At 39.0% G+C, this 23,316-nt stretch overlaps 1 protein-coding gene across 2 annotated transcripts in view; it reads right to left on the bottom strand.

Annotated features, from left to right (window-relative positions):
- The window catches only part of Dnajc5b (DnaJ heat shock protein family (Hsp40) member C5 beta), a 93,855-nt gene that overhangs the window by 31,500 nt on the left and 39,039 nt on the right, over positions 1–23,316 (bottom strand). For both annotated transcript variants that reach the window (XM_078017099.1, XM_078017098.1), the window contains exon 3: positions 9,222–9,349. In XM_078017099.1, the coding sequence (XP_077873225.1) occupies positions 9,222–9,340 (119 nt within the window). In that variant the 5' untranslated portion in view covers positions 9,341–9,349. The remainder of the gene's footprint in view (positions 1–9,221; positions 9,350–23,316) is intronic.

Genomic DNA, 23,316 nt, shown 5'->3' with positions numbered 1-23,316 from the left:
ATGATTTTTCCCAACCTTTCACCTTCAGTCTGGAATGTCTTTTTTTATGAGATAGTCTCTTGGAGGCAGCATATTGTTGGGTCTTTTTAAAAATCCAATCTGCTAGTCTATGTCTAGGGTCATTAATGAGACTTGATTTGTATTCCCAGCCATTGTTTATTTTTGGTAGTGAACTTGACTTGGTTTCTCCCTTGATTACTTTTTCCTTTAGGGTAATACTTCCCTTTGCTGATTTTCATTGTTATTTTTCAATTCCTCTTCATGGAATATTTTGCAGAGGATGTTCTGTAGTGCAGGCTTTCTAGTTGTAAATTCTTTTAACTTTTGCTTATCATGAAAGGTTTTTATTTCATCATCTAATCTAAAACTTAATTTTGCTGGATATAAGATTCTTAGTTGGCATCCATTTTCTTTCAGAACTTGGTATGTATTGTTCCACGATCTCCTGGCTTTGAGGGTCTGGGTTGAAAAATCTGCTGATACACAAATTGATCTCTCCCTATATGTGATCTGATTCCTCTCTCGCAGCCTTTAAGATTTTATCCTTATTATGTATGCTAGGCATTTTCATTATAATGTGCCTTGGTGTAGATCTGTTGTAATTTTGTACATTTTGTGTCCTGTAAGCCTCTTGTATTTGATTTTCCAATTCATTCTTCATTTTTGGGAAATTTACTGATATTTTCGAAGAGATTGTGCATTTCTTTGGTTTGAAATTCTGTGCCTTCCTCTACCCAAATAACTCTTATATTTGGTCTTTTGATGCTATCTCATAATTCTTGGATGTTCTGCTCATGGTTCCTTACCATATTCATTATGTGGTCAACTTTATTTTCCAGATTGTATACTTTGTCTTCATTATCTGACATTCTGTCTTGCAAGTGATATAGTGATGCTTTCTATTGAGTTTTTTATTTGGTTTATTATTTCCTTCATTTCAAGTATTTCTGATTTTTTTTCAGAATCTCTATCTCCTTCTTGAAGTAATCTTTTGCTACCTATATTTGCTCCCTTATCTTTGTTGGTGTGATCAATGGATGCCTGTATATGCTCCCTTATCTGTTTATTGGTGTCATCATGGTTGCCTGTATTTGCTCTCTTATCTCTTTGTTGCAGTAACCAATTTATGCCTCTATTTGCTCATTTAGGTCATTCTCTAATTCACAGATAATTTTAGTTATGGATGTTCTGAACTCCTTCTCTGACGTTTCATCAACTGTGCTGTCCATGGGTTCTGTTATTGTAGTATCCTGTTTGTTTGGGGCACTTTCCTCCCTTGTTTTTTCATGTTGTCTATGTGATTTCCTTTCTTGCAGTGTGGATCTGAGGTATTTCAGTTTCTACCCTATAATCCTGCAGTATCTGTGCAGATTATATGTACCTCACTTTGGTGTTAGACTTCCAGACCGTGCTGGTGTCCCAGGATGGATGCTACTGCCACTGTAGGAGGTGGCCGCGATAGCAGGAGGTAATTAGAGATAGCAGTGGAGGTGCCTCAAGATGGACGCAACGTCTTTCAGAGATGGAGCTGAAAGGGTGGGCCTTACACTGGCTTGGTTATGCCTGCTCCAAGATGCAGCTGCTTCTAGGCCACGTCTGTTGTTCCAAGTACAGGTTACTGCATGGGGGAGGCTATGGGGATAGTTGCAGTGTCTCAAGATGGAAGAGAGTTAGACCTGAGATCATAGGTGTTAGTGGTGGTGGGTGGTGGGGTGGACCCCAGCTGACCTTGGGCCCTGGCTCCTACACAGGTCAGCAGGGCGGTCTGGGCCAGGCCTGAGCTCTGGTGGGGCTCTGCCAGTGGCTGGCTGGAACCGGGCCTACCTCAGGCCTGAGCTCCCATGCAGGTCCACAAGGCAGGTCTGGATGTTCTCTACATTTTTACTTATGAAGAAAATGAGGCCATGAGCAGGGGTTTGACACCAGGTCTTTCTGACTTTGTATTCTGCACTTTTTTGTTTGGTACCAGGGGTTGAACCCAGGGGAAATTAACCACTGAGCCACATCCCAGCCCCTTTTATATTTTGAGACAGGGTCTCACTAAGTTGCTTAGGGCCTTGCTAAGTTGCCCAGGCTGGCCTCAAACTTATGATTCTCCTGCCTCAGCCTCCAGAGTTGCTGGAATTAAAGGCATGTGCCACCATGCCAGCATACTCTGTACTTTTAACTGCTAATTTATACTTAGAATATACTGCGGTTGAAAAATTTAGTGTTGAAGTCTATGCAGCACACCTTAAAAAGAATATGAGTCTTCTAGCACACTCCCAACGCTTCCTACCCTCCTACTCTGCTTTGCTTATCTATTATTAAACATTCCCATTTTCCTGACCCAGAACATAGACCTATATTTTAGGAAGTCAGTCTATTTTTTTTTCACTGCTATTTTCTCAGTACCTAGAACAGTGTTCAACATATTGCTGATGCTCAATAAATGTTAGTTGGATTATGAAAAAAACTTACTATGTATAAAGCTATTGATATTGTCAGAGATTAGGCATACTAGGGATTGCTATATGTTTCAACCAACCTTCCTGGATTCCACTACAATCAATAGCAGTATGAGGTGTGATCAATACTCTACTGATTTGGATTAAAGGATGTTTGTATGCCAGCCATTATCTAAAAAAAAAAAAAAAGTATTGTAATCACACACCCAAAGTGCTTGCCAAGCAGCTATAAAATTATAAATTCTGTTTATCTCATTCCAATTACTGAGGATAAATAAAACATGGACTGGTATAGCCTTATTGGAGGACTACAGAAGGACTACATTCTTGAGTCATCATAACCTATCATATCATTCACTGTTAGAGTTAGGGCAAAGTCAGGGCATGTGCTAACAGCAGCCTTCCAGAAAGGAGTCCAATCTATTGCTAGGGTGGCCATAGATGGCTAAGTCTAAACCCAGTGGAACAGCCTGAGCCTATCTGAGCATGGGGTGGGAACTATACAATGCTCTAGGAAAGAATGCATCATAGGAAAGAAGGAACCATATGTGATGAGCTCTACCTATCTTTACCTGTCAGAGAGAATTGAGATTCTGAGTACAACATCATTTCCACTAGTCTCTTACTCATCCCTAAGCATGTGCTGGTTTTAGTGAAAAAGAAAGCCAAGAGAAAAAAAAAATGAGAGGAGCTTTTCTACTAATGTCTAGCCCTTACTGGGGGGTCTAATAGAAGGTATCACAAAGGTCAGTCCCTAAGCCTGGCCCTGCACCTCCCAGGGGTACAGCCCAGAAAGCCTTGATGACTCCCTTGAGAATAAAAATGAAAACAGTAGATGAGGCTTGTGAACCTGAAGGAATAGTCAGAGGGCTTGGAGACAATGGTTAGTTAGCAAGGACCACCTGCTATCCCTACCTCAGGGGGTAGATGGGGAAGAGCAGCAAGTAACTGTGCCCAGTGGAATAGCGGTGTGCAGCTGAGCATAGCAGCAGTCTAGAGCCCAAGGTTGGATGTGTCGGTGACCATGGACATATCCACTGAACACATAGCAAATAAGTATCATTGACTGAGTGGAAACTTGGCTTGGCAAACTGCTGCTATGTGAAAATGAACAAGTTCCTAGACCCCAGAAGAATTTTTCAGAGCAGACCCCTAGAAGGACTTGGGTACTGGAAATTTTTCAGGTAACCCAAGTTCTTGAGTCACTTGAAAGGAGGCGGAGCCTGGATATTGGGTTTATTTATAGAGCAATCTTGGCCTCTCTCATTTCAACAGGCTACTATCTCCCAGCTGTCTAACTGTGTCACTGTTCAATATTGTTTCTCTCTCTTCTTCCATCAACTTCCTTCCTCCACCAGATTCTTAACTTAAAATTTTTGTTGACTCGGAGAGACCATTGAAACTAGGTGGGAAGACAACGCATGCCAGTGTTTAAGGCAAACGAGTGAAAGATAATCTTAACCATTCTAGGTGTGTCATAATTTTAAAAGATTCACTCAAATGGGTCTCCCGATAGCATGGTAGGGGGACATAATGACTTCAGCTCTGGAAGATTGAGGAAAATATTTGCTCATCTTGTACAAGCTGTGGTAGGAATTGAGTTGGTCTGGCCAAATTTGAATTTAAATGAGCCTGACAGAGTTTAAGCTCTTTAGGATGATTATGCTCTACAGTGCTACAGGCAGGTTTATTCATTTGTGAAGATCCCAGATGAGACTCCTACCAAGAGTTTCACTCTGTGATATATCACTTTCTTTTGTGGACTGCAAATTTACCTTATGCTAGATAAATGTTTTTTTTTTTTAACAGTAGTATCAAATGGCAGGATAATTTTAGACTCTGAGGATGAGGGGATATTTGTTCAATTGCAATAGTGAGTGGTATTTTCATTGTGTTGTTCCACGGGGGCTCTACATATCTTGAAAAAAAAAGTGATCTCATTTCTTTTTACAGAATCTCAATGAGATAAGAACTTTAGTTCCTGATAGACTTGACATAGTAAAAGCCTTCCTCCTGTCACTTTTCCCTGCTGTTCTTTGAGATAGCAGGGGACTCCAATATATCAGCTGCTTTATGAAGAAGCATGGTCAAGTTTCAGAAAATGTAGGAAAAAGATGCTTTATAGACTCCATGATAAAGATTCATAAATAGATACAGAAGAGACTGAGACAGGTCTTTGAAGCTGCTATTTATGATCATTATCTAAAGAAATAAAGAACTAGAGATGCTGATAATATCTTTCCCAACTTTATACTCTTAGAGATTTAGACCTTTTCCTTTTCACAGATTTAGACCCCACACCCTTGCTCAGTGGCAGGGGAGGGGGGTTGTGATTCCAGACTTCTGATTAGAAATAGAGCTAGTCAGACATGGGTGAGCATAGGATTCCTCTGAGTCTTGGGATCTTGTGCCAGGATTGGGATTGGGACATACAAAAACTAGAAAGTGAACAGGAGTTGAAATCTTTCCTCACTCTTCTTCTACTTACCTTTCTGGGGCAGAGGGATTTCCCTCTCTAAGAAGCTCAAAACTGGTTTAAAAAGACAACCTTGAAGGGAAACAGACTAAATATCTAACAACATGAAACTGATTAAATCATGGGACAGCCATGTCATGGACTATGACATTGGCAGTATGAAAGATAAACTTTCCACATATTGATCATTCTAAAATGTGTTGCATAATACATAAGATAGGAGGTATGATACACCACCATTTGTATAAGAAAAGAAATATATGTTTAGACCACTTACATTGAATATACTTATATGATGTCTTAAGGCTGCCATTATTTTTGTTTTCTGTTTCTCATTTCTCTGTTTTCCCTTCCTTGTCTTCCTGTGGGTTGTTTAGGATTTAATTTTGACTTATTTGTACTATGTTGAAGTATTAGTTTGTATAGCTCTGTGAATTGAGTATTTGTGTGTGTGTGTGTGTGTGTGTGTGAGAGAGAGAGAGAGAGAGAGAGAGAGAGAGAGAGAGAGAGAGAGAGAAGCGTATCATGATCTATTGGATTTATGTTTTCACATTTGTACTTCCAGTTAGGTCTCTTTATCTTTCCACTTCTAAATATCATTCTCTTGAGTATCAGATGGTGGTATAATTTTTGCACCAATCATCATGTATACTTAAGAAAACTCATGAAAATGATAGTCTTTTGTATTTACCCATATTTCTGCATTGTTCTTTCTTCCTAATAATGTAAGCTTATCATTTCCATTCTTTCAAATAACTTCATTAAGCCATTCTGTAAGAGTAGATTTGCTTGTGACATATTCAGATTTCCTTTACCTGAGAATTTATTTATCCTTGATTCCTGAAATATAGTTTCCCCAGACACTGAAGTTGTACTTGACAGTTCTTGTCTTTTAGAAAAAAAAAAATCACCAGGGTCCTCAGCTGCTTCAGATAAAAAATGCTGTGATTCAAGTTGGTGTTACCCAATAGGTAATTGTGTTGTTTCTCTCTGGATGCTTCCCAGATTTTTTTTGTTGTTGTTTTTAGTTTTCAGAAGTTTTAAATTATATTGGATTTGAAATGGATTTCTTTGGGTTTATCCTATTAGAATTCACTCAACTTCTTGAATCTGCAAGTTTATATCATTTGTCAAATTGTGGAAATTGTCAGCCACCAATTCTTTGAGTATTCTTTCAGTTCCATTCTGTTTCTCCTCTCCATTGAGGAAGTCAATTTTATAAATGTTGAATCTTTGTTATTGTCCTGCCAGTTCCTGAGATTGTCTCCCATTTGGTTGAGGAGCTGAAAGGAATTTCACCTAGTTGGGTGCTTTAAGGTGAAGGGAGACCTAGCCTGCAGGGACAAAAAGCACTTTCTGGGCTGGATTCCTGTTGCAATGGGTTCCCCCTTTCTAATGTTCTCTGTCAAGTGGGGTCTCTATGTTGGACTCTCAGGCTGGTGAGAAAGAAAAGTACTCCCCCTGGCCCATTATTGTTAGGGGGACTTCAGGTGGCATTTCTTGCTGTATCTGCAAGGATTGTCTGGTAGTTTGGGCAGGACTGAATCCCTTCTGTTGCTAGATTGGATGTTGGGAAAAAGTGGACCTGGGTTACCTCCTGATGGGTGAGGATGGAGGAATCATAAGATGCTTTGCTGCTGTTGTCTCCCTTTGCTCCTGATGTCCCTAACCAATCTGTCTCCCTCTTTCTGCCTTTCAGACTTCCCTTTTGATTGTTTATTGTGTTATTTTCAAGGACTTTAGTGATGCTTAGCAGGGAAGGACAAGTCTATGCAGTCTTGCCTAGACTGGAAATTCTCCATTTATGCTCCTCTGAGCATAAGATCTCTAAGGGTCCACAAGGAAGTGATAATACTCTCCCCCCCACCACCACCCCCAGGAAGTGACCTAGGGGATAAGAGGTAAATGGGAGACCTTTTTTTGTGTGTACCTATATGTACGTTCTCATTTTAATCAAGTGAATATATTACTTATTCCAAAATAAAAATAAAATGTAAAAGAAGCAGCCTCCTAACTCAACATTGTTTTCAAGAGGACAACTAAAATTTATATCAGAGGGCATGCAGCACATGGATTCAACAGTTGGTAACTGTATTAAATTTCATTGACTTTTAATTTCACTATGCTGTCACTACTTTGATCCAGATCTCTGAATATAAGAATAATATTCTCAGAGGATTTGCTGCTTGCTCATACATTTTGAATAACTTGCAGAATACAAATTTGCAATTTGGATAGAAGTAGATGCTTTCAGCAGCATACTAGTACCCTAATCAGCTGAAAAAATAATATTTGTATGACATTAAAACAAAATTAATAGGAAGACACTGGTTACATGAAAATACTTCTTTGTGTTGTAATTATTAAACTTGTAAACAAGTCAGCATAATTAATGCCTTAATTAGGATATGACCTGAAATTTTAGCTTCCAAAATTAATAAAGGCAATTAAAAGGCACATTTGTAAAGTAAAATGAGTTTTAAGAATTACAAGGTAGTTGGACAAAACTTTTTTTATCCTCATTTGGGGGACATTTTTGAGGATATTGAACCTACAATGCAATTGCTCTGATACCCATCCATAAGCCCTAGCACAATAGCACAGCCTGAATCCTTAAGAGTCAAATTTAGTGACCTTCAGACAAGAATGTGCCCCAATAGGGGCTGAGCATTCCCAGAACACTCCTTCTAGATAGTTCTAGTGAAAAATGAAACAGCAAAGACTTTTCTCTGAATCAGAAGACTGATATTTACAGACTCTACCACTTTCACAAAACTATTTCGGTACAAATAATAGTTTTCACTGCTATCATTTATTCTTTAATGCAAGCTTCTTGAAGGCATTTCAGGTTGCATAGTTCACCCTGTGATGAAGCACCATACAAGGCCAAAGAATTTTCTATTAGTAGATAACAAAGGAAAATTTAATAAATATTGGTGGGCTGGCGATTTGAAAAAAAAAACAACCTTATTTAATAAGGACTCCTACCTTATTCCTTATGCCAAAATAAACTCCAGATGGATCAAAACTGTAGTGTAAGAGCAAAATCATAAATGCACTAGAATAAAATAGGAATGAATATTGTAATTGAGAGAGGCTTTTTAACGTGACAGGAAAAAACAAAAACCATAAAGGAAATGACTAACAAATTTGACTATTCAAAAATATTTAAACTTCCATAACATTTAAAAAATCCAATTTTAAAATTTAAAAAAATTAAAATTAAAATTTTAGAATTAAAAATCCAATTCAAGACCAAATAAAAAAGTAACTTTCCAATAAAGGTCTACTTTATTTCCAAATAAAGAAATAATTGGAAACATGCATCATGATTGGTTCAAAAGGATATAAAATATAGGGTAAAATTAAAATAACTTACAGCTTCAATAATAGCTCATAAAATGATTATATGAACTGGAGAATAACTATAGGCTGCAGGAGAAGAGGGTGAAGGAAAGAAAGAGGAACTGTGGGGCTGAAATAGGGCAAATTATATTCCGTGCATGTATGATCATGTCAAAATGAACCCCATTATTATGTATAACCGTACTGCACTAATACAGCTTTAACAATCATAATATGTAATGACTTCATGATATTTTCACTGAAAGACCTATAAAAAGATAGTTGGAAAATATAGATGAATTCAATTTAATTTTTAAGCATCCTATCTTGACAGAAAAAAAGACAAATAAAAATATCAATAATTATTATTTTTATGATAGAATTATGAATAAATGTCACTGTTTTCATTTTTGGTAATTTGCAAATTTTTCACAATAAGCAAATTGATTTTGTACTCATTTTTTTTATTCCTTGGAGCTTTATATAAAAGGATATTTCTATTTTCCTAAAAGTATCTAACACAATTAGATTAGATATAAAAAGTCAAAACTGAGGTCTTGAATAGTATAGCTTATAATATAGTGATTTTAACAAACTCCCTTTTATTAAAAAAGAAAGAAAGAAAGCCCTCCACCAGATTCAGCAATGCTATATATATCACATGGGTTAATGGAAGCTATTGGTTGTAGTTGGTCCTCCTCTTTCTCTCAGTTGTAGGATGAGAATTCTGGCTGCCCTTTCCTAAGGCCTGGTTATCACCAGATAATTCTTCCTTGAAATCATTATCATGCCTGTCTATTCCTGTCTATGTTGCAGAGCAGGCACCATGGGGCCCAAAATTCAGATTACCTGGTCTTGGCAAGAAGCTTATGTTTTAATTGGAGCCACTTGCTAGTCACAAAATTGCTATCACTAGTGGCACAGGAAATGTCACCATTGAACTTCCTCTGTACCTGTAGGTTTTCTTAATTTCTTCATTTGATGCTCCCTTAGGCAAACCAAGAATTTCATATAGAGCTTCTCCAGTTGTCGACAAAGTCCGCTGTCTTTGGTTAGGTATGTTACATGCCATATTCTCAAGCTGCAAAAGCAGAGGGAAAAAAATAGTCATAAAGGTCATGCACACTGGATTTCTCTCTCTGAAAGGGAAGACAGTTCATTCTTAACCTTTTGTGAAATGACAATCTGAAGTATGTTTGTGTGCTACCTGCAAAAAGAGGGGAGAAAAGTGTTAAGAGAGCCAAAAAAAAAAAAAAAAAAAAAAACAACGTCAGGTATCAAAGGATACAGACAGCCACATAAATAAAATACAGCTTTGTCTACATGGTTATATAGAAGCAAAATGTTATGTTACCTAAACATCTAGCTAATTTAGAAGTGTTGAGAATCAGTCTTCACAGATTTTGCAGATGTAGGAATTTTGTTTTGCTTTGTTTGGGTAGAATTTTCATAACTTCTTTTTCTTCTCTCTCTCTCTCTCTCTCTCTCTCTCTCTCTCTCTCTCTCTCTCTCTCTCTCTCTCTCTCTTTTACTATATTTTCCAAACTTAGCCAGGAATGGAAAGAATCTTTCTTTTTATTCCAACTTGATTGGTCTAGCCATTGATCAAGAGTTTGAAAAATAAAAACAAAACTTTTCAAGTACCAGGAAGAAATTCCTGTCCTCCTCTAGGACCTATGTTAAAAATTCTCTGCAGCTGGAGCTGTGGAATCCCAGAGGTCTACATCTCTACCCTACAACACTCCTTGGTTCTGTACCCGAGCTGACTCCTTTTCCTTCGGTCTATCCAGAAGGGTTGGGCTATCAATTCCCAAGGAGTCATTTGCCTGTGCATCATGGCTCTGGGGGACTCAGGAATCAAGCAGATCTGGTCAGGGGGGATTTGGCATTTCTGTATTCTCTACATGGGGCTCAGGGTATGGCTCAGTGGTAGACTGCTTACCTAGCATGTGCAAGGCCCTGGCTTCAACTCCCATTACCAAAAACAAAAATACAGAATGTATTCACAAGTTAAATTCTCTGAGCATTAATATATTCACCTGTAATAATGTAAAGATGTTAAAGTTCCCCACATAACAATATCTTAAGGGTATATAAATAATGCATGTAATGTATCCAGGACATAGCAATCTCATGGAAATTTACTTTCATTAAAGGCAACACATAGTGCACTGTAGTCAACCCTCTAGGGTAGAAGATTGGCCTTGCCATTTTTTGCTCCATGTGCTTCCTCATCTGTAAATTGGAGATGAAAATGTACCGTAAACTCATGGAGTGTTGCAACAATTAAATGAGTTAATATACATGTGTACACAACAGTGTATGTATCAGCAGTAAGCATAAAAGTTAAAGGGTACAAACAACTCAGTGTTCATCCCCACAAGTGAACAAATGAACAAATGTCATGTATTCATAGAATGGAATAATTATTGAGACGTGAAAATAAAGTGGAACTCTAACGCATACTACAACATAAACAAACCTTGAAAATATTATTCTAAATGAAGGAAGTCAGTCACAAAATGATAAATATAGTTTCATTCCATTCATCTGAGGTACCCAGAACAGGCAAATTCATAGAGACAAACAGTAGAATAGAAGATGCTAGGGGCTGGGAAGAGTGGGAAATGGAAAGTTGTTGCTTACTAGGTGCCAGGGCTTCTGTTTGGAATGATGAAAATTTCTGGAAATAATTGGTGGTGATGGTTAGATAATAAGGGGAATGTACTCAATGTCATTGAATTACACACTTAAAATGGTTATCAGGGTAAATTTTGTTATGTATATTTGTTATGATTTGGATGTGAGGTGTCCCCAAAAACTCATGTGTAAGACAATGCAAGAAGGTCTAGAGGAGAAATGATTGGGTATGAGAGCCGTAAGCCAATCGGCAAAGTTAATAATCAACTGATGGGATTAATTGAGTGGTGACTGAAGTCAGGTGGGGTGTGGCTGGAGGAGGTAGGGCATTGGGTTCATGGCTTTGGGGTATATATTCATATTTGGCAAGTGGAGATCTAACTCTTTCTGCTTTCTGATCACAAGTGAGCTGCTTCCCTCTGCCACACTCTTCTGCCATGATGCTTGACCTCACCTTGAGCCCCGAGGAATGGAGTCTGCTGTCTATGGATTCAGACCTCTGAAACTCTGAGCCTCTAAATAAACTTTTCCTCCTCCACAATCGTTCTGTTCAAATATCTTAGTCACAGCAGGAAAAAAAATCTGACTAAAGTAATATTTTATCATAAGAGCAAAACTGAAACAACTACAAACGAAAATTACTGAAGACTGCAAGCTCATCTGACCCAAGTTCTTTGAAAATCATTGTCCATCTCTTGGCTTTGGGCTTGTGCAGCAACTGCAGGGCTAAGGAGATGGTGCCAAGGCTTTGGAGATGTTCATGGGCAGCACAAGGAATCCCTGATTGACAATGGTGCATCATAAGAGCTGGGCATGCACATCCCAATGGTGGAAAAGCATGGTTAGAGCAAACCTCCCAGCCCTGCTTCCACTAGGTTATAAACATCAACACAGGCAAGGGTAGAGGCCACAGGATGTCACCTGGTGGGCCAGGTGGTCTTAGAGTCCTCAGAAATCCCCATATGGTATAACAAGGGCTGGTGGTCCTAAGGAATTCAATTAAAGAGAACAATATCCAGAACTTGAGAATGTGTTTGTGAGCCTTCAGCTTCCTTCAAGTTTAAGAAAAAGAAGGCACTTGTGAAGGGAGTCAGGCACCAGGCAAAACCTCTGCAGCCCTGAAGGCTCTGAGGACAGAACTAGCCAGCCGTGGCTGCAACTGTGCAAGGTCAAGGGCTTGCCATGTGACATGGCACATTGTCCACTCCCATAAAAGCCAGGAAACCTTGGTTCACATAAGGACAGTGGAGGAGGAACCCTGATTCTACCCACCACACTGTAAAACCAAACAGACACACACACTGACTGGCAGCCACTCGGTAAATGGCTGCACTTATTTACCTCTGCTCTGCCTGATTTTTCTCACCCATTCTCATCTAAATTTTCCTGGAGAGTAAGCAATTCAAATTGGGTCTACGTCATCCTAACCCCATAGCTCAGCCCTATCTTGGAACTATAGTCTTGTTCACTCACTATTCACAACTGAAGGAAAAATTGCCTGAGTAACTGGTACCTTCCTACTTCCTTCCCAGTCACCTCTCCTCTGCCCCCATCCCCGCCGACACACACACACTCAAGATACTAATAATTTTCTGCCCCACATATCCACCTAATGTTTCCCAGTAAGTCAGGTAGCCAACAGGTTTCTCTACAAGTCATACCGCATGTCATGAATTAATAGGATTTGGAATATTAGGGCTTCTGTGTGGCTTGGTGGACAAGCACAGGATCATAGTGAGCCTGCTAGCTCCTTTACTGGGTGGCAAGATCCCCAAAGTCATTGGTTGGCCATACTAAGAGTGTACCAACAAATCCCACTTCTGAGCTTAAGTACAAAGAAATTAAATCAGTATGTCAAAGAAATATCTGCACTCTCATGTTCACTGAAGCACTATCCATAACACAAAGGTAGAGAATCAACCTAAGTGTCTATCAATGGATGATTGGAATAAGATGATGTGCTGTATAAATACACAATGGGTTTATTCAGTTTTTTTTTTTTTTGTATTGGAGATTGAACTCCGGGGTGCTTAACCACTGAGCCACATCCCCAACCTTTTTAATATTTTATGTAGAGACAGGATCTTGCCAAGTTGCTTAGGTCCTGCTAAGTTGCTGAGGTTGGCTTTGAACTTGTGATCCTCCTGCTCCAGCCTCCTGAGCTGCTGGGATTACAGCATGTGCTTCACACCAGGCTCCATTCAGTTTTACAAAAGAAATAATCTTGTCATTTGAAAAAGCATGAATGAGCCTTAGAGGACATTATACTAAATAAAATAAACCAGACACAGAATAATAATCACCATGTGATTTTATTTACACGTGGGATCAAAAAAGTTTATACTCAGAATCAGAGTAGAATAATAGTTATGCTGGAGAGGAGGTGGGGGATCAGAGAGATGTTGGACAGAGGATATAAAATGTTAGTTAGACCAGAAAGATAAGTTTAATAAATCTAAGTATGGTAACTAGAGTTGTTAATCATGAATTATAGTCTTAAAATTGCTAAGAGTAGATTTTAAGTGAGAGAGAACTTCACAGAAAAGGTAAAGTCTGAACTTCTAATAATACTATGATCCATCTTTGTAGAACTTGGTGGTGAATCTTTTTCTATTTTGGTCCTTACATCCAGGTTTAATTTTGGACCCATATGGACTTGGACCCAGTGACTTTTTTGTTCATTTATTTGCACAAACCACAATGGAAGAGGACACTTCTGGGTTTGGAGCCTGAAAGAGGAGAGAGAATCTAGCTGAGAGAGAGGATGAGAGGAGTCTAGACCAGACAATGGCCACTGGCCCCTGTCCTGGCCAAGAACATGCTTTTAAGCTCCTCTGGGGAGAGAGGCTAAAGACCAAAGAGATGTTTTCATGTGAAGGGATAAAGGGAACAAAGGTTTGGAACTTTGAACCCTCACCACAGGGAAAGTCAGCACCCAGGCAGGTTCAGGCCAGCATTTTCCCACGCAGGAAGCAGAGGCAGAACATGTGACAGTCAGGGGACACTGCTGCTCCTCCCCCAGGGCCTGCTAAGAAGGGATAGGCTCAGATGGCCCATAGTCACTTCTTAAAACGTTTACAACATTCCTGGGGATGCTTAGAAATGTCTGGGATCTTTGGAAGCTTCGGAATCCCAATATAAGAAAGACTTAGTACCCACAAGGGGCAGAAAGGGTGAGGGTTGGAGGAAGTGAGAAGCTTAAAGTTGGATAGATTAAGAAAATCATTAAGAAAATAATGATCTATATGTGTATGTCAAAATACACTCTACTGTCATGTATATCTAAAAGGAACAAATAGATTTTTTAAAAATGATCCAAATAAAAATGAGGACTGATGCTCATAGAGATGATGGGGATGGAAGGTGGACACCCAAGCCCCTCTCTGCAAGTCTCCCTTAGCCTTGGCACATCTTCAGGGGAATTTTGCAGGGAGTAGAGCTCTGTGGTTGCCCAGGTGAGATCTATCAGCAGAATAGCATGAAAAGCAATGAGCCCTCATTTATCCCCATAGCTCATGGCCTGGGAACAGTGGCGTTATGCCCAGTCACATGTCCCTCTTCACGACCGTACTCTGAGGTCCTTAAGGACTATAAATCTATTTTTGTATTGATCTTCATAATCCCAGTGGCAGATGGTCTTAACGTTAGTATACCACGTGAAAAGGAAGGTAAACAGGGAACTAGCACTTACTGAGCACAGGTCTGTGTCATATCACTTAATCCTGATATCAACACTTGAGGGCATCAGGAAGGGACACCCCAGGGGTTCAGAGAAACAGATTGCTTTCTGAAAGTTGAACAGGGAAGTCAGTGGATAATGGATCTGGGAAGAGCTATCTCACAGTCATTCTAAAGAGATGAATGTCTCCTGGGCCTGCACAATGGATGGAAGTTGATAACTGCCTAAATGTAGAGTTAGCAGATATTTCTTGTGTTGTTATTCAAAAGAGTGATCAGATGGGAACATGAAGAGAAAAGCAAATGCAGAGGCAAATGCTGGCTGGGCCAATGAAGCACAACTGAGGAGAAGAGCCCAAGGACTCAGGTCCCAATTGAGTCTTGACCATTGCTATGATGATTTACCTTTCCCTGAGGTCTGCCCTTGCCCTTTTCCTTATAAGAATGATAAATTAATACCTAGATTTTATGCATCATCCTGGAACACAGTTAGAGGGAGTCTGGCCTTCAGCAAGGCCTGCTCTCTGGGTCTGCTCAAGTCAGCTGAGGCCCAAAGAGTCTTACTATTTCCATCACAATAAGTTCATTTTATGTTGATTACTCCCACCTTATGCAGGATTTTTTTTTTTCTTTTCAGTGCTAGGAATCAAACCCAGGCAAGCATTCTATCACTGAGCCACATTCCCAGTTCTATGAAGGCTGGTAGCCCCCAAGAGATAACAAGGATTTGCCCCTACGTATTGCTCTTCTATTTTATAACTGAGGAAACTGAGTCCAACTGAAGAAAAAAAATTATTTGCTCAGATTAACACAGGGAACTCTTGAATTCAGATCTGCTTAATTCTAAAGCCTAAATTCTTGCTAGTGTGCCATACTGAATACTACTCAATATTTGAAGATGCTTTACAATTCACTCATCATTTCCCACAGCCAGTAATTTCATTTGATCCTCATAAGAAATCTGAATGGTGGTGACACTAAACCAAAGCTGCCTTGCACTGTTTCTCTCTCCAGGTCAAAGGGGGCCCTTTGCCCCCTGCTGCTGTGTCTAGGGTGAGGGGGCTTATGAAGGTCCAATGGGATCTCAGGGCTACAAGTGCAAGTTTCCTCCCTCAGTGGGGCCACTGAACTTACATATAGACAAACAGAGTTCCCAAAGGAGAGTTAAGAAAGAGGATAGTTAAGAACGCATGGGTTACACAGAAATTTTGAAACTTCTGCTAAGAGTATAATTTTTAAGTCACATAGGGATGAAGATTTCCTGGCCACTGGGTCAAAACTGCCTGAAGCATCTCTAAAGAGCCTTGTGACAACTCTCAGGACTATGAAAACCACAGTACCCATAGCCCTGAGGCCTTCTAGCCTATGCTAAACTTGTTCCTGTTACAAAAATAATACACTCTTCCCTCTCCATTCCAGGACTTCTAATTTTTGCTTATTTTCCCTTTGACTAGGGAGTGATAGGAAGAGATACATTAGATTTGGCATTAGGTATCACTTTTACTAGGTTCACCAATATCTGTGAGCAAAACTGTCAGCCATGAGCATTCACAGTCTTCAAGAAGACATTGAGATTCCTAGAGAGTAGAATTGCTTTCCAATTGTGATTAAGGCAGTCCTCCTCCCCTGGGTGATATGGAGCACTTACTGTATTTATTGTCTACTCTGCCCTATTCCCCAAAGGTTTCTTTTTAGACAGATAATATCTCTTAATTAAGGTTCTTTCAAAAAGTCCATTTGCATTATATTGAAACTTAAGAAAAAGATACTTGATCAATAGTTGCCTGACTGTATAGACTGCAACAGAAAGGAAAAGACTGCAAAGCTGATTCCAACATGGCGGCGGTCGCGGAGAGATCAAGTCTCTGACCTCTTCAGCTGTGCAGGCATAGGGAGTCGTAAACAGCCTAAATCTGTTTGCTCAGGATCACTAGGCAATGCTGAGCTGACGTGGATCTGGGGCGAGCAGTCTGGGCCTCTCAGAACACACACTGAACCCGGATCGGCTGAATTCAAGCTCCCGTTCGCCTGCTTCCCGCAGACAAACAGCTGTGACTCAGCACTAATCCATCCAGATGAAACAACTGGTCAGCCCTTCTGATCCTACGGAGGTAAATGCCAACTGAGCCTTCATAGGTAGTGGCCACAGGTTTGAAACGGGGCTTGGGAGAGACAGTAAGGACCCACCCGTTGCATTGGTCACCCAGCAAAGGGAAACAAACTGTCGCCATTTGCAAGAGATACCACCATGGCAGAGAACTGACGTCATCAGACTGCGGCGGAGGAGATAACTTCATTGAAACCTGCGGCTACAGGTGTGTAATTCCCTAGCCTTCCCTCTCCACACATCGGGGAAACCTTAAGGGCCCCTCCCAGCTCTCCCGTGAGCACGGTAGCCAGACTGAGGGAATTAGAGGTAGTGCGGGACCCGCGGTGCGGAACTACCGCTCCCACCAGTGCTGACAACTGAGGTCTCTTGCACCAGCTACCGGGGGAGTGGCTACCGGAGGGGCAGTAAAATTCGCTGAGGACTCTCAGCCCCAAGCTCTACAAACTTAGGGTCCCAGGGAATGGCAAACTGGAAGAGTGTGCCCAGTCATTCATGACAACAGGGCTCCCGGGAGCAACAGACCTGGCGTGTAGCCAGTATTGTGGTGAGCGGCACCCGTGAGAGGGGCCTGGCTAGAGGAAAAGTGGGGAAGTCACTAGACACAAGAGGAGACCCTAGCCACCCAGGATTGGAGACTCTCCCAGTCTGGGAGGAGGAGCTGCTGCACAGTGATTGGTTCCCGCGTATTGATAGGAGAAACTTGGCCTGGTGGGCACAGCGCCACCTACTGGAAGAGAAGTTAATCGAACTCTAAGACTGCATTTATTAATTTTGATTTGGGGTTTTCTTTCATTTTCATTTTTCTTTCTTGTTTTTTAATTTTTTTTACAATTTTTTAAAAAATTATTTTCTTCCAATTTTAGTTTTAATTTTTTTATTTTTTTTAAAAAAATTTTTTTTTCTTTTTTTATTTCCTATTTTTTTCTTCTTTTGTCTTTTCATTTCTTTTCAATTATCTTATCCCCCCTTCCTTGAATTCTACCTGCTTACTCTCATTCTCTTTAGTGACTTCCTCCCTTCCCTTCTAATACCTTTCCTCCCAAGCATCAAATAAATTTATAGGAGTAAACAGTAACTCAGCAGTCAAACAGAACAAGAAGTAACATGAGCAGCTTCAAAAAGCAAGGAAGAAAAAAAGTACAAACAATGCAGGACAGCCTAAATATTCAGGAGGACCTAGAGTCATCAGAAAAATGGTCATATAGAGAACTCAAGGAACAGCTAAGACAGATGAAATGGAACCTTAAAGAGGATACGAGACAGCAAATTCAAGCAGCGAAAGAACACATTGAGAATGAATTACATAAATAGATAAAAGAAGAAGTTAAACATCTTTATCAGGAGATAGAGATTATAAAAAATAATCAAACAATAATTCTAGAAATCAAGGAAACGATAAACCAAATTAAAAACTCAATTGAGAGTATCACTAACAGAGTGGAGCAAGTAGAAACCAGAATGTCAGATAATGAAGACAAAATATATCATCTTGAAAAGAGTCTAGCCAACTCAGGAAAGGCTGGTAAAAAATCACGAGAAAAACATCCAAGAGTTATGGGATAACATAAAAAAACCAAACTTACGAGTCATCGGGATAGAAGAAGGTACAGAGATTCAAACCAAGGGAATGAGTAACCTGCTGAATGAAATAATTACAGAAAACTTTCCAGAAATAAAAAAGAAAACAGATATACAAATTGAAAATGCATACAGGACACCAAGCACACAAAATCACAGTAGACTAACGCCAAGACACATTGTTATGAAGATATCCAATATACAGAACAAAGAGAAAATATTAAAAGCTACAAGAGAAAGGAGACAGATTACATTCAGGGGTAAACCAATAAGGTTTAACAACGGATTTTTCATCACAGACACTGAAAGCAAGAAGGTCATGGAACAATGTATTTCAAACACTGAAAGACAATGGATGCCAACCAAGAATTCTGTATCCAGCAAAATTAAACTTCAGGTATGACAACGAAATAAAAATCTATCATGATAAACAAAAGTTAAAAGAATTTGCAGCCAGAAAACCAGCATTGCAAAGCATTTTGAGCAAAACACTACACGAGGAAGAAATGAAAAACAATAACCAAAACCATCAGAGGGAAGTGCCTCGGTAAAGACAGAAGGCGAGGGGAAAGATAATCATGGAGAAACAAACTAAATTTTTTAAAAAAAGGATAACTAATCAAACATGGATGGAAGTACAAACCATATATCAATAGTAACTCTGAAAGTTAATGGCTTAAACTCTCCAATAAAGCGACATAGGCTGGTATCATGGATTAAAAAAACAAATCCAACAATATGCTGCCTCCAGGAGACACATCTGATTGGAAAAGACATACACAGGCTGAAGGAGAAAGGATGGGAAAAAATATACCATGCACACGGTCCTCGTAAGCAAGCAAGGGTGGCCATCCTCATATCGAATAAAATCGACTTCAAGACTAAGTTAATCAAAAGGGATAAAGAAGGACATTATATACTGTTAAAAGGAACCATTCACCAACAAGACATAACAATTATCAATATTTATGCACCAAATAATGGCGCTGCGACATTCATAAAATAAATTCTCCTCAAGTTCAAGAATCAAATAGACCACAACACAATAATTATGGGTGACTTCAACACACCTCTCTCACCATTGGACAGATCCTCCAAACAAAAGTTGAATAAAGAAACTATAGAACTCAATACCACAATCAATAACCTAGACTTAACTGACATATATAGAATATATCAACCATCATCAAATGGATATACTTTTTTCTCAGCAGCACATGGATCCTTCTCAAAAATAGACCATATATTATGCCATAGGACAACCCTCAGTAAATATAAAAGGGTGGAGATAATACCATGCATTTTATCTGATCATAATGGAATGAAACTGGAAATCAATGATAAAAGAAGGAAGGAAAAATCCTACATCACATGGAAAATGAATAATATGTTACTGAATGATCAATGGGTTACAGAAGACATAAAGGAGGAAATCAAAAAATTCTTAGAGATAAATGAAAATACAGACAAAACATATAGGAATCTATGGGACACAATGAAAGCAGTTTTAAGAGGAAAATTCATCGCCTGGTGGTCATTCCTCAAAAAAAGAAAAAAACAACAAATAAATGAGCTCACACTTCATCTCAAAGCCCTATAAAAGGAAGAGCAAAACAACAGCAAATGTAGCAGAAGGCAAGAAATAATTAAAATCAGAGCGGAAATCAATGAAATTGAAACAAAAGAAACTATTGAAAAAATTAACAAAACTAAAAGTTGGTTCTTCAAAAAAATAAATAAGATCGACAGACCTTTAGCCATGCTAACGAAGAGAAGAAGAGAGAGAACTCAAATTACTAACATACGGGATGAAAAAGGCAATATCACAACAGATGCTACAGAAATACAGAAGACAATTAGAAATTATTTTGAAAACCTATATTCCAATAAAATAGAAGATAGTGAAGACATGGATAAATTTCTTAAGTCATATGATTTACCCAGACTGAGTCAGGAGGATACACACAATTTGAACAGACCAATATCAATGGATCAAATTGAAGAAGCCATCAAAAGACTACCAACCAAGAAAAGCCCAGGACCGGATGGGTATACAGCGGAAGAAGAATTAATACCAATACTTTTCAAGTTATTTCAGGAAATAGAAAAAGAGGGAGCTCTTCCAAATTCATTCTATGAGGCCAACATCACCCTGATTCCGAAACCAGACAAAGACACCTCAAAGAAAGAAAACTACAGACCAATATCTCTCATGAACCTAGATGCAAAAATCCTCAATAAAATTTCTGGCGAATCAAATACAAAAACACATCAAAAAAATCGTGCACCATGATCAAGTAGGATTCATCCCTGGGATGCAAGGATGGTTCAATATACAGAAATCAATAAATGTTATTCACCACATCAATAGACTTAAAGATAAGAACCATATGATCATCTCAATAGACGCAGAGAAAGCATTCGACAAAGTACAGCATCACTTTATGTTCAAAACACTTGAAAAACTAGGGATAACAGGAACGTACCTTGACATTGTAAAAGCTATCTATGCTAAGCCTCAGGCTAGCATCATTCTGAATGGACAAAAGTTGAAGGCATTCCCTCTAAAATCTGGAACAAGATAGGGATGCCCTCTATCACCACTTCTATTCAATATAGTTCTCGAAACACTGGCCAGAGCAATTAGACAGATGAAAGAAATTAAAGGCATAAAAATAGGAAAAGAAGAACTTAAATTATCACTATTTGCAGATGACATGATTCTATACTTAGAAGACCCAAAAGGGTCTACAAAGAAACTACTAGAACTAATAAATGAATTCAGCAAAGTGGCAGGATATAAAATCAACACGCATAAATCAAAGGCATTTCTGTATATCAGTGACAAAACTTCTGAAACGGAAATGAGGAAAAACACTCCATTCACAATATCCTCCAAAAAAATAAAATACTTGGGAATCAACCTAACAAAAGAGGTGAAAGATTTATACAATGAAAACTACAGAACCCTAAAGAGAGAAGTAGAAGAAGATCTTAGAAGATGGAAAAATATACCCTGTTCATGAATAGGCAGAACTAACATTATCAAAATGGCGATATTACCAAAAGTTCTCTATAGGTTTAATGCAATGCCAATCAAAATCCCAACGGCATTTCTTGTAGAAATAGATAAAATAATCATGAAATTCATATGGAAAAATAAAAGACCCAGAATAGCAAAAGCAATTCTAAGCAGGAAGTGTGAATCAGGCGGTATAGCGATACCAGATTTCAAACTATATTACAGAGCAATAGTGACAAAAACAGCATGGTACTGGTACCAAAACAGGCGGGTGGACCAATGGTATAGAATAGAGGACACAGAGACTAATCCACAAAGTTACAACTATCTTATATTTGATAAAGGGGCTAAAAGCATACAATGGAGGAAGGATAGCATCTTCAACAAATGGTGCTGAGAAAACTGGAAATCCATATGCAACAAAATGAAACTGAATCCCTTCCTCTCGCCATGCACAAAAGTTAACTCTAAATGGATCAAGGAGCTTGATATCAAATCAGAGACTCTGCGTCTGATAGAAGAAAAAGTTGGCTCCGATCTACATATTGTGGGGTCGGGCTCCAAATTCCTTAATAGGACACCCATAGCACAAGAGTTAATAACAAGAATCAACAAATGGGACTTAATTAAACTAAAAAGTTTTTTCTCAGCAAGAGAAACAATCATAGAGGTAAATAGGGAGCCTACATCCTGGGAACAAATTTTTACTCCTCACACTTCAGATAGAGCCCTAATATCCAGAGTATACAAAGAACTCAAAAAATTAGACAATAAGATAACAAATAACCCAATCAACAAATGGGCCAAGGACCTGAACAGACACTTCTCAGAGGAGGATATACAATCAATCAACCAGTACATGAAAAAACGCTCACCATCTCTAACAGTCAGAGAAATGCAAATCAAAACCACCCTAAGATACCATCTCACTCCAGTAAGATTGGCAGCCACTATGAAGTCAAACAACAAGTGCTGGCGAGGATGTGGAGAAAAGGGTACTCTTGTACATTGCTGGTGGGACTGCTAATTGGTGCATTGGTGTGGCCAATTTGGAAAGCAGTTTGGAGATTCCTGGGAAAGCTGGGAATGGAACCACCATTTGACCCTGCTATTGCCCTTCTCGGACTATTCCTTGAAGACCTTAAAAGAGCATGCTACAGGGATGCTGCCATATCGATGTTCACAGCAGCACAATTCACAATAGCCAGATTCCCTTCAATAGATGAATGGATAAAAAAAATGTGGCATCTATACACAATGGAGTACTATGCAGCAATAAAAAATGACAAAATCATAGAATTTGCAGGGAAATGGATGGCACTAGAGCAGATTATGTTTAGCGAAGCTAGTCAATCCCTAAAAAACAAATACCAAATGTCTTCTTTGATATAATGAGAGCAACTATGAACAGAGCAGGGAGGAAGAGCAGGAAGAAAAGACTAACATTAAACAGAGACATGAGATGGGAGGGAAAGGGAGAGAAAAGGGAAACTGCATGGAAATGAAGGGAGACCCTCATTGCTATACAAAATTTCATATAAGAGGTTGTGAGGGGAATGGGAAAATAAACAAGGAGAGTAATGAATTATAGTAGATGGGGTAGAGAGAGAAGATGGGAGGGGAGGGGAGGGGGGATAGTAGGGGATAGGAAAGGTAGCAGAATACAACAGTTACTAATAGGGCATTATGTAAAATTGTGGATGTGTAACCGACGTGATTCTGAAATCTGCATTTGGGGTAAAATTGGGAGTTCATAACCCACTTCAATCTAATGTATGAAATATGATATCTCAAGAGCTTTGTAATGTTGTGAACAACCAATAAAAAAAGACTGCAAATCTGCTTTGTGCATCAAGTAGCAACGACATACTTTTTCTATCTCCTTGTTGAGCTAGAAGCCAGACTTCTCATATATTATTGATTTACATGACATTTGGCTTCAGATTCAATAGAATAATATGTTCAAATGCTTGAAGTATGAAAAAAACAAAGATCTTACGCCTCAGATGCTCACTACAGA

The sequence above is a fragment of the Ictidomys tridecemlineatus genome, chromosome 7 (genome assembly GCF_052094955.1).
Source record: "Ictidomys tridecemlineatus isolate mIctTri1 chromosome 7, mIctTri1.hap1, whole genome shotgun sequence".
NCBI classification, from domain to species: Eukaryota; Metazoa; Chordata; class Mammalia; order Rodentia; family Sciuridae; genus Ictidomys; species Ictidomys tridecemlineatus.
Note: the sequence above shows the minus strand (reverse complement) of the source record. Positions and strands in the feature narration are given on the sequence as shown.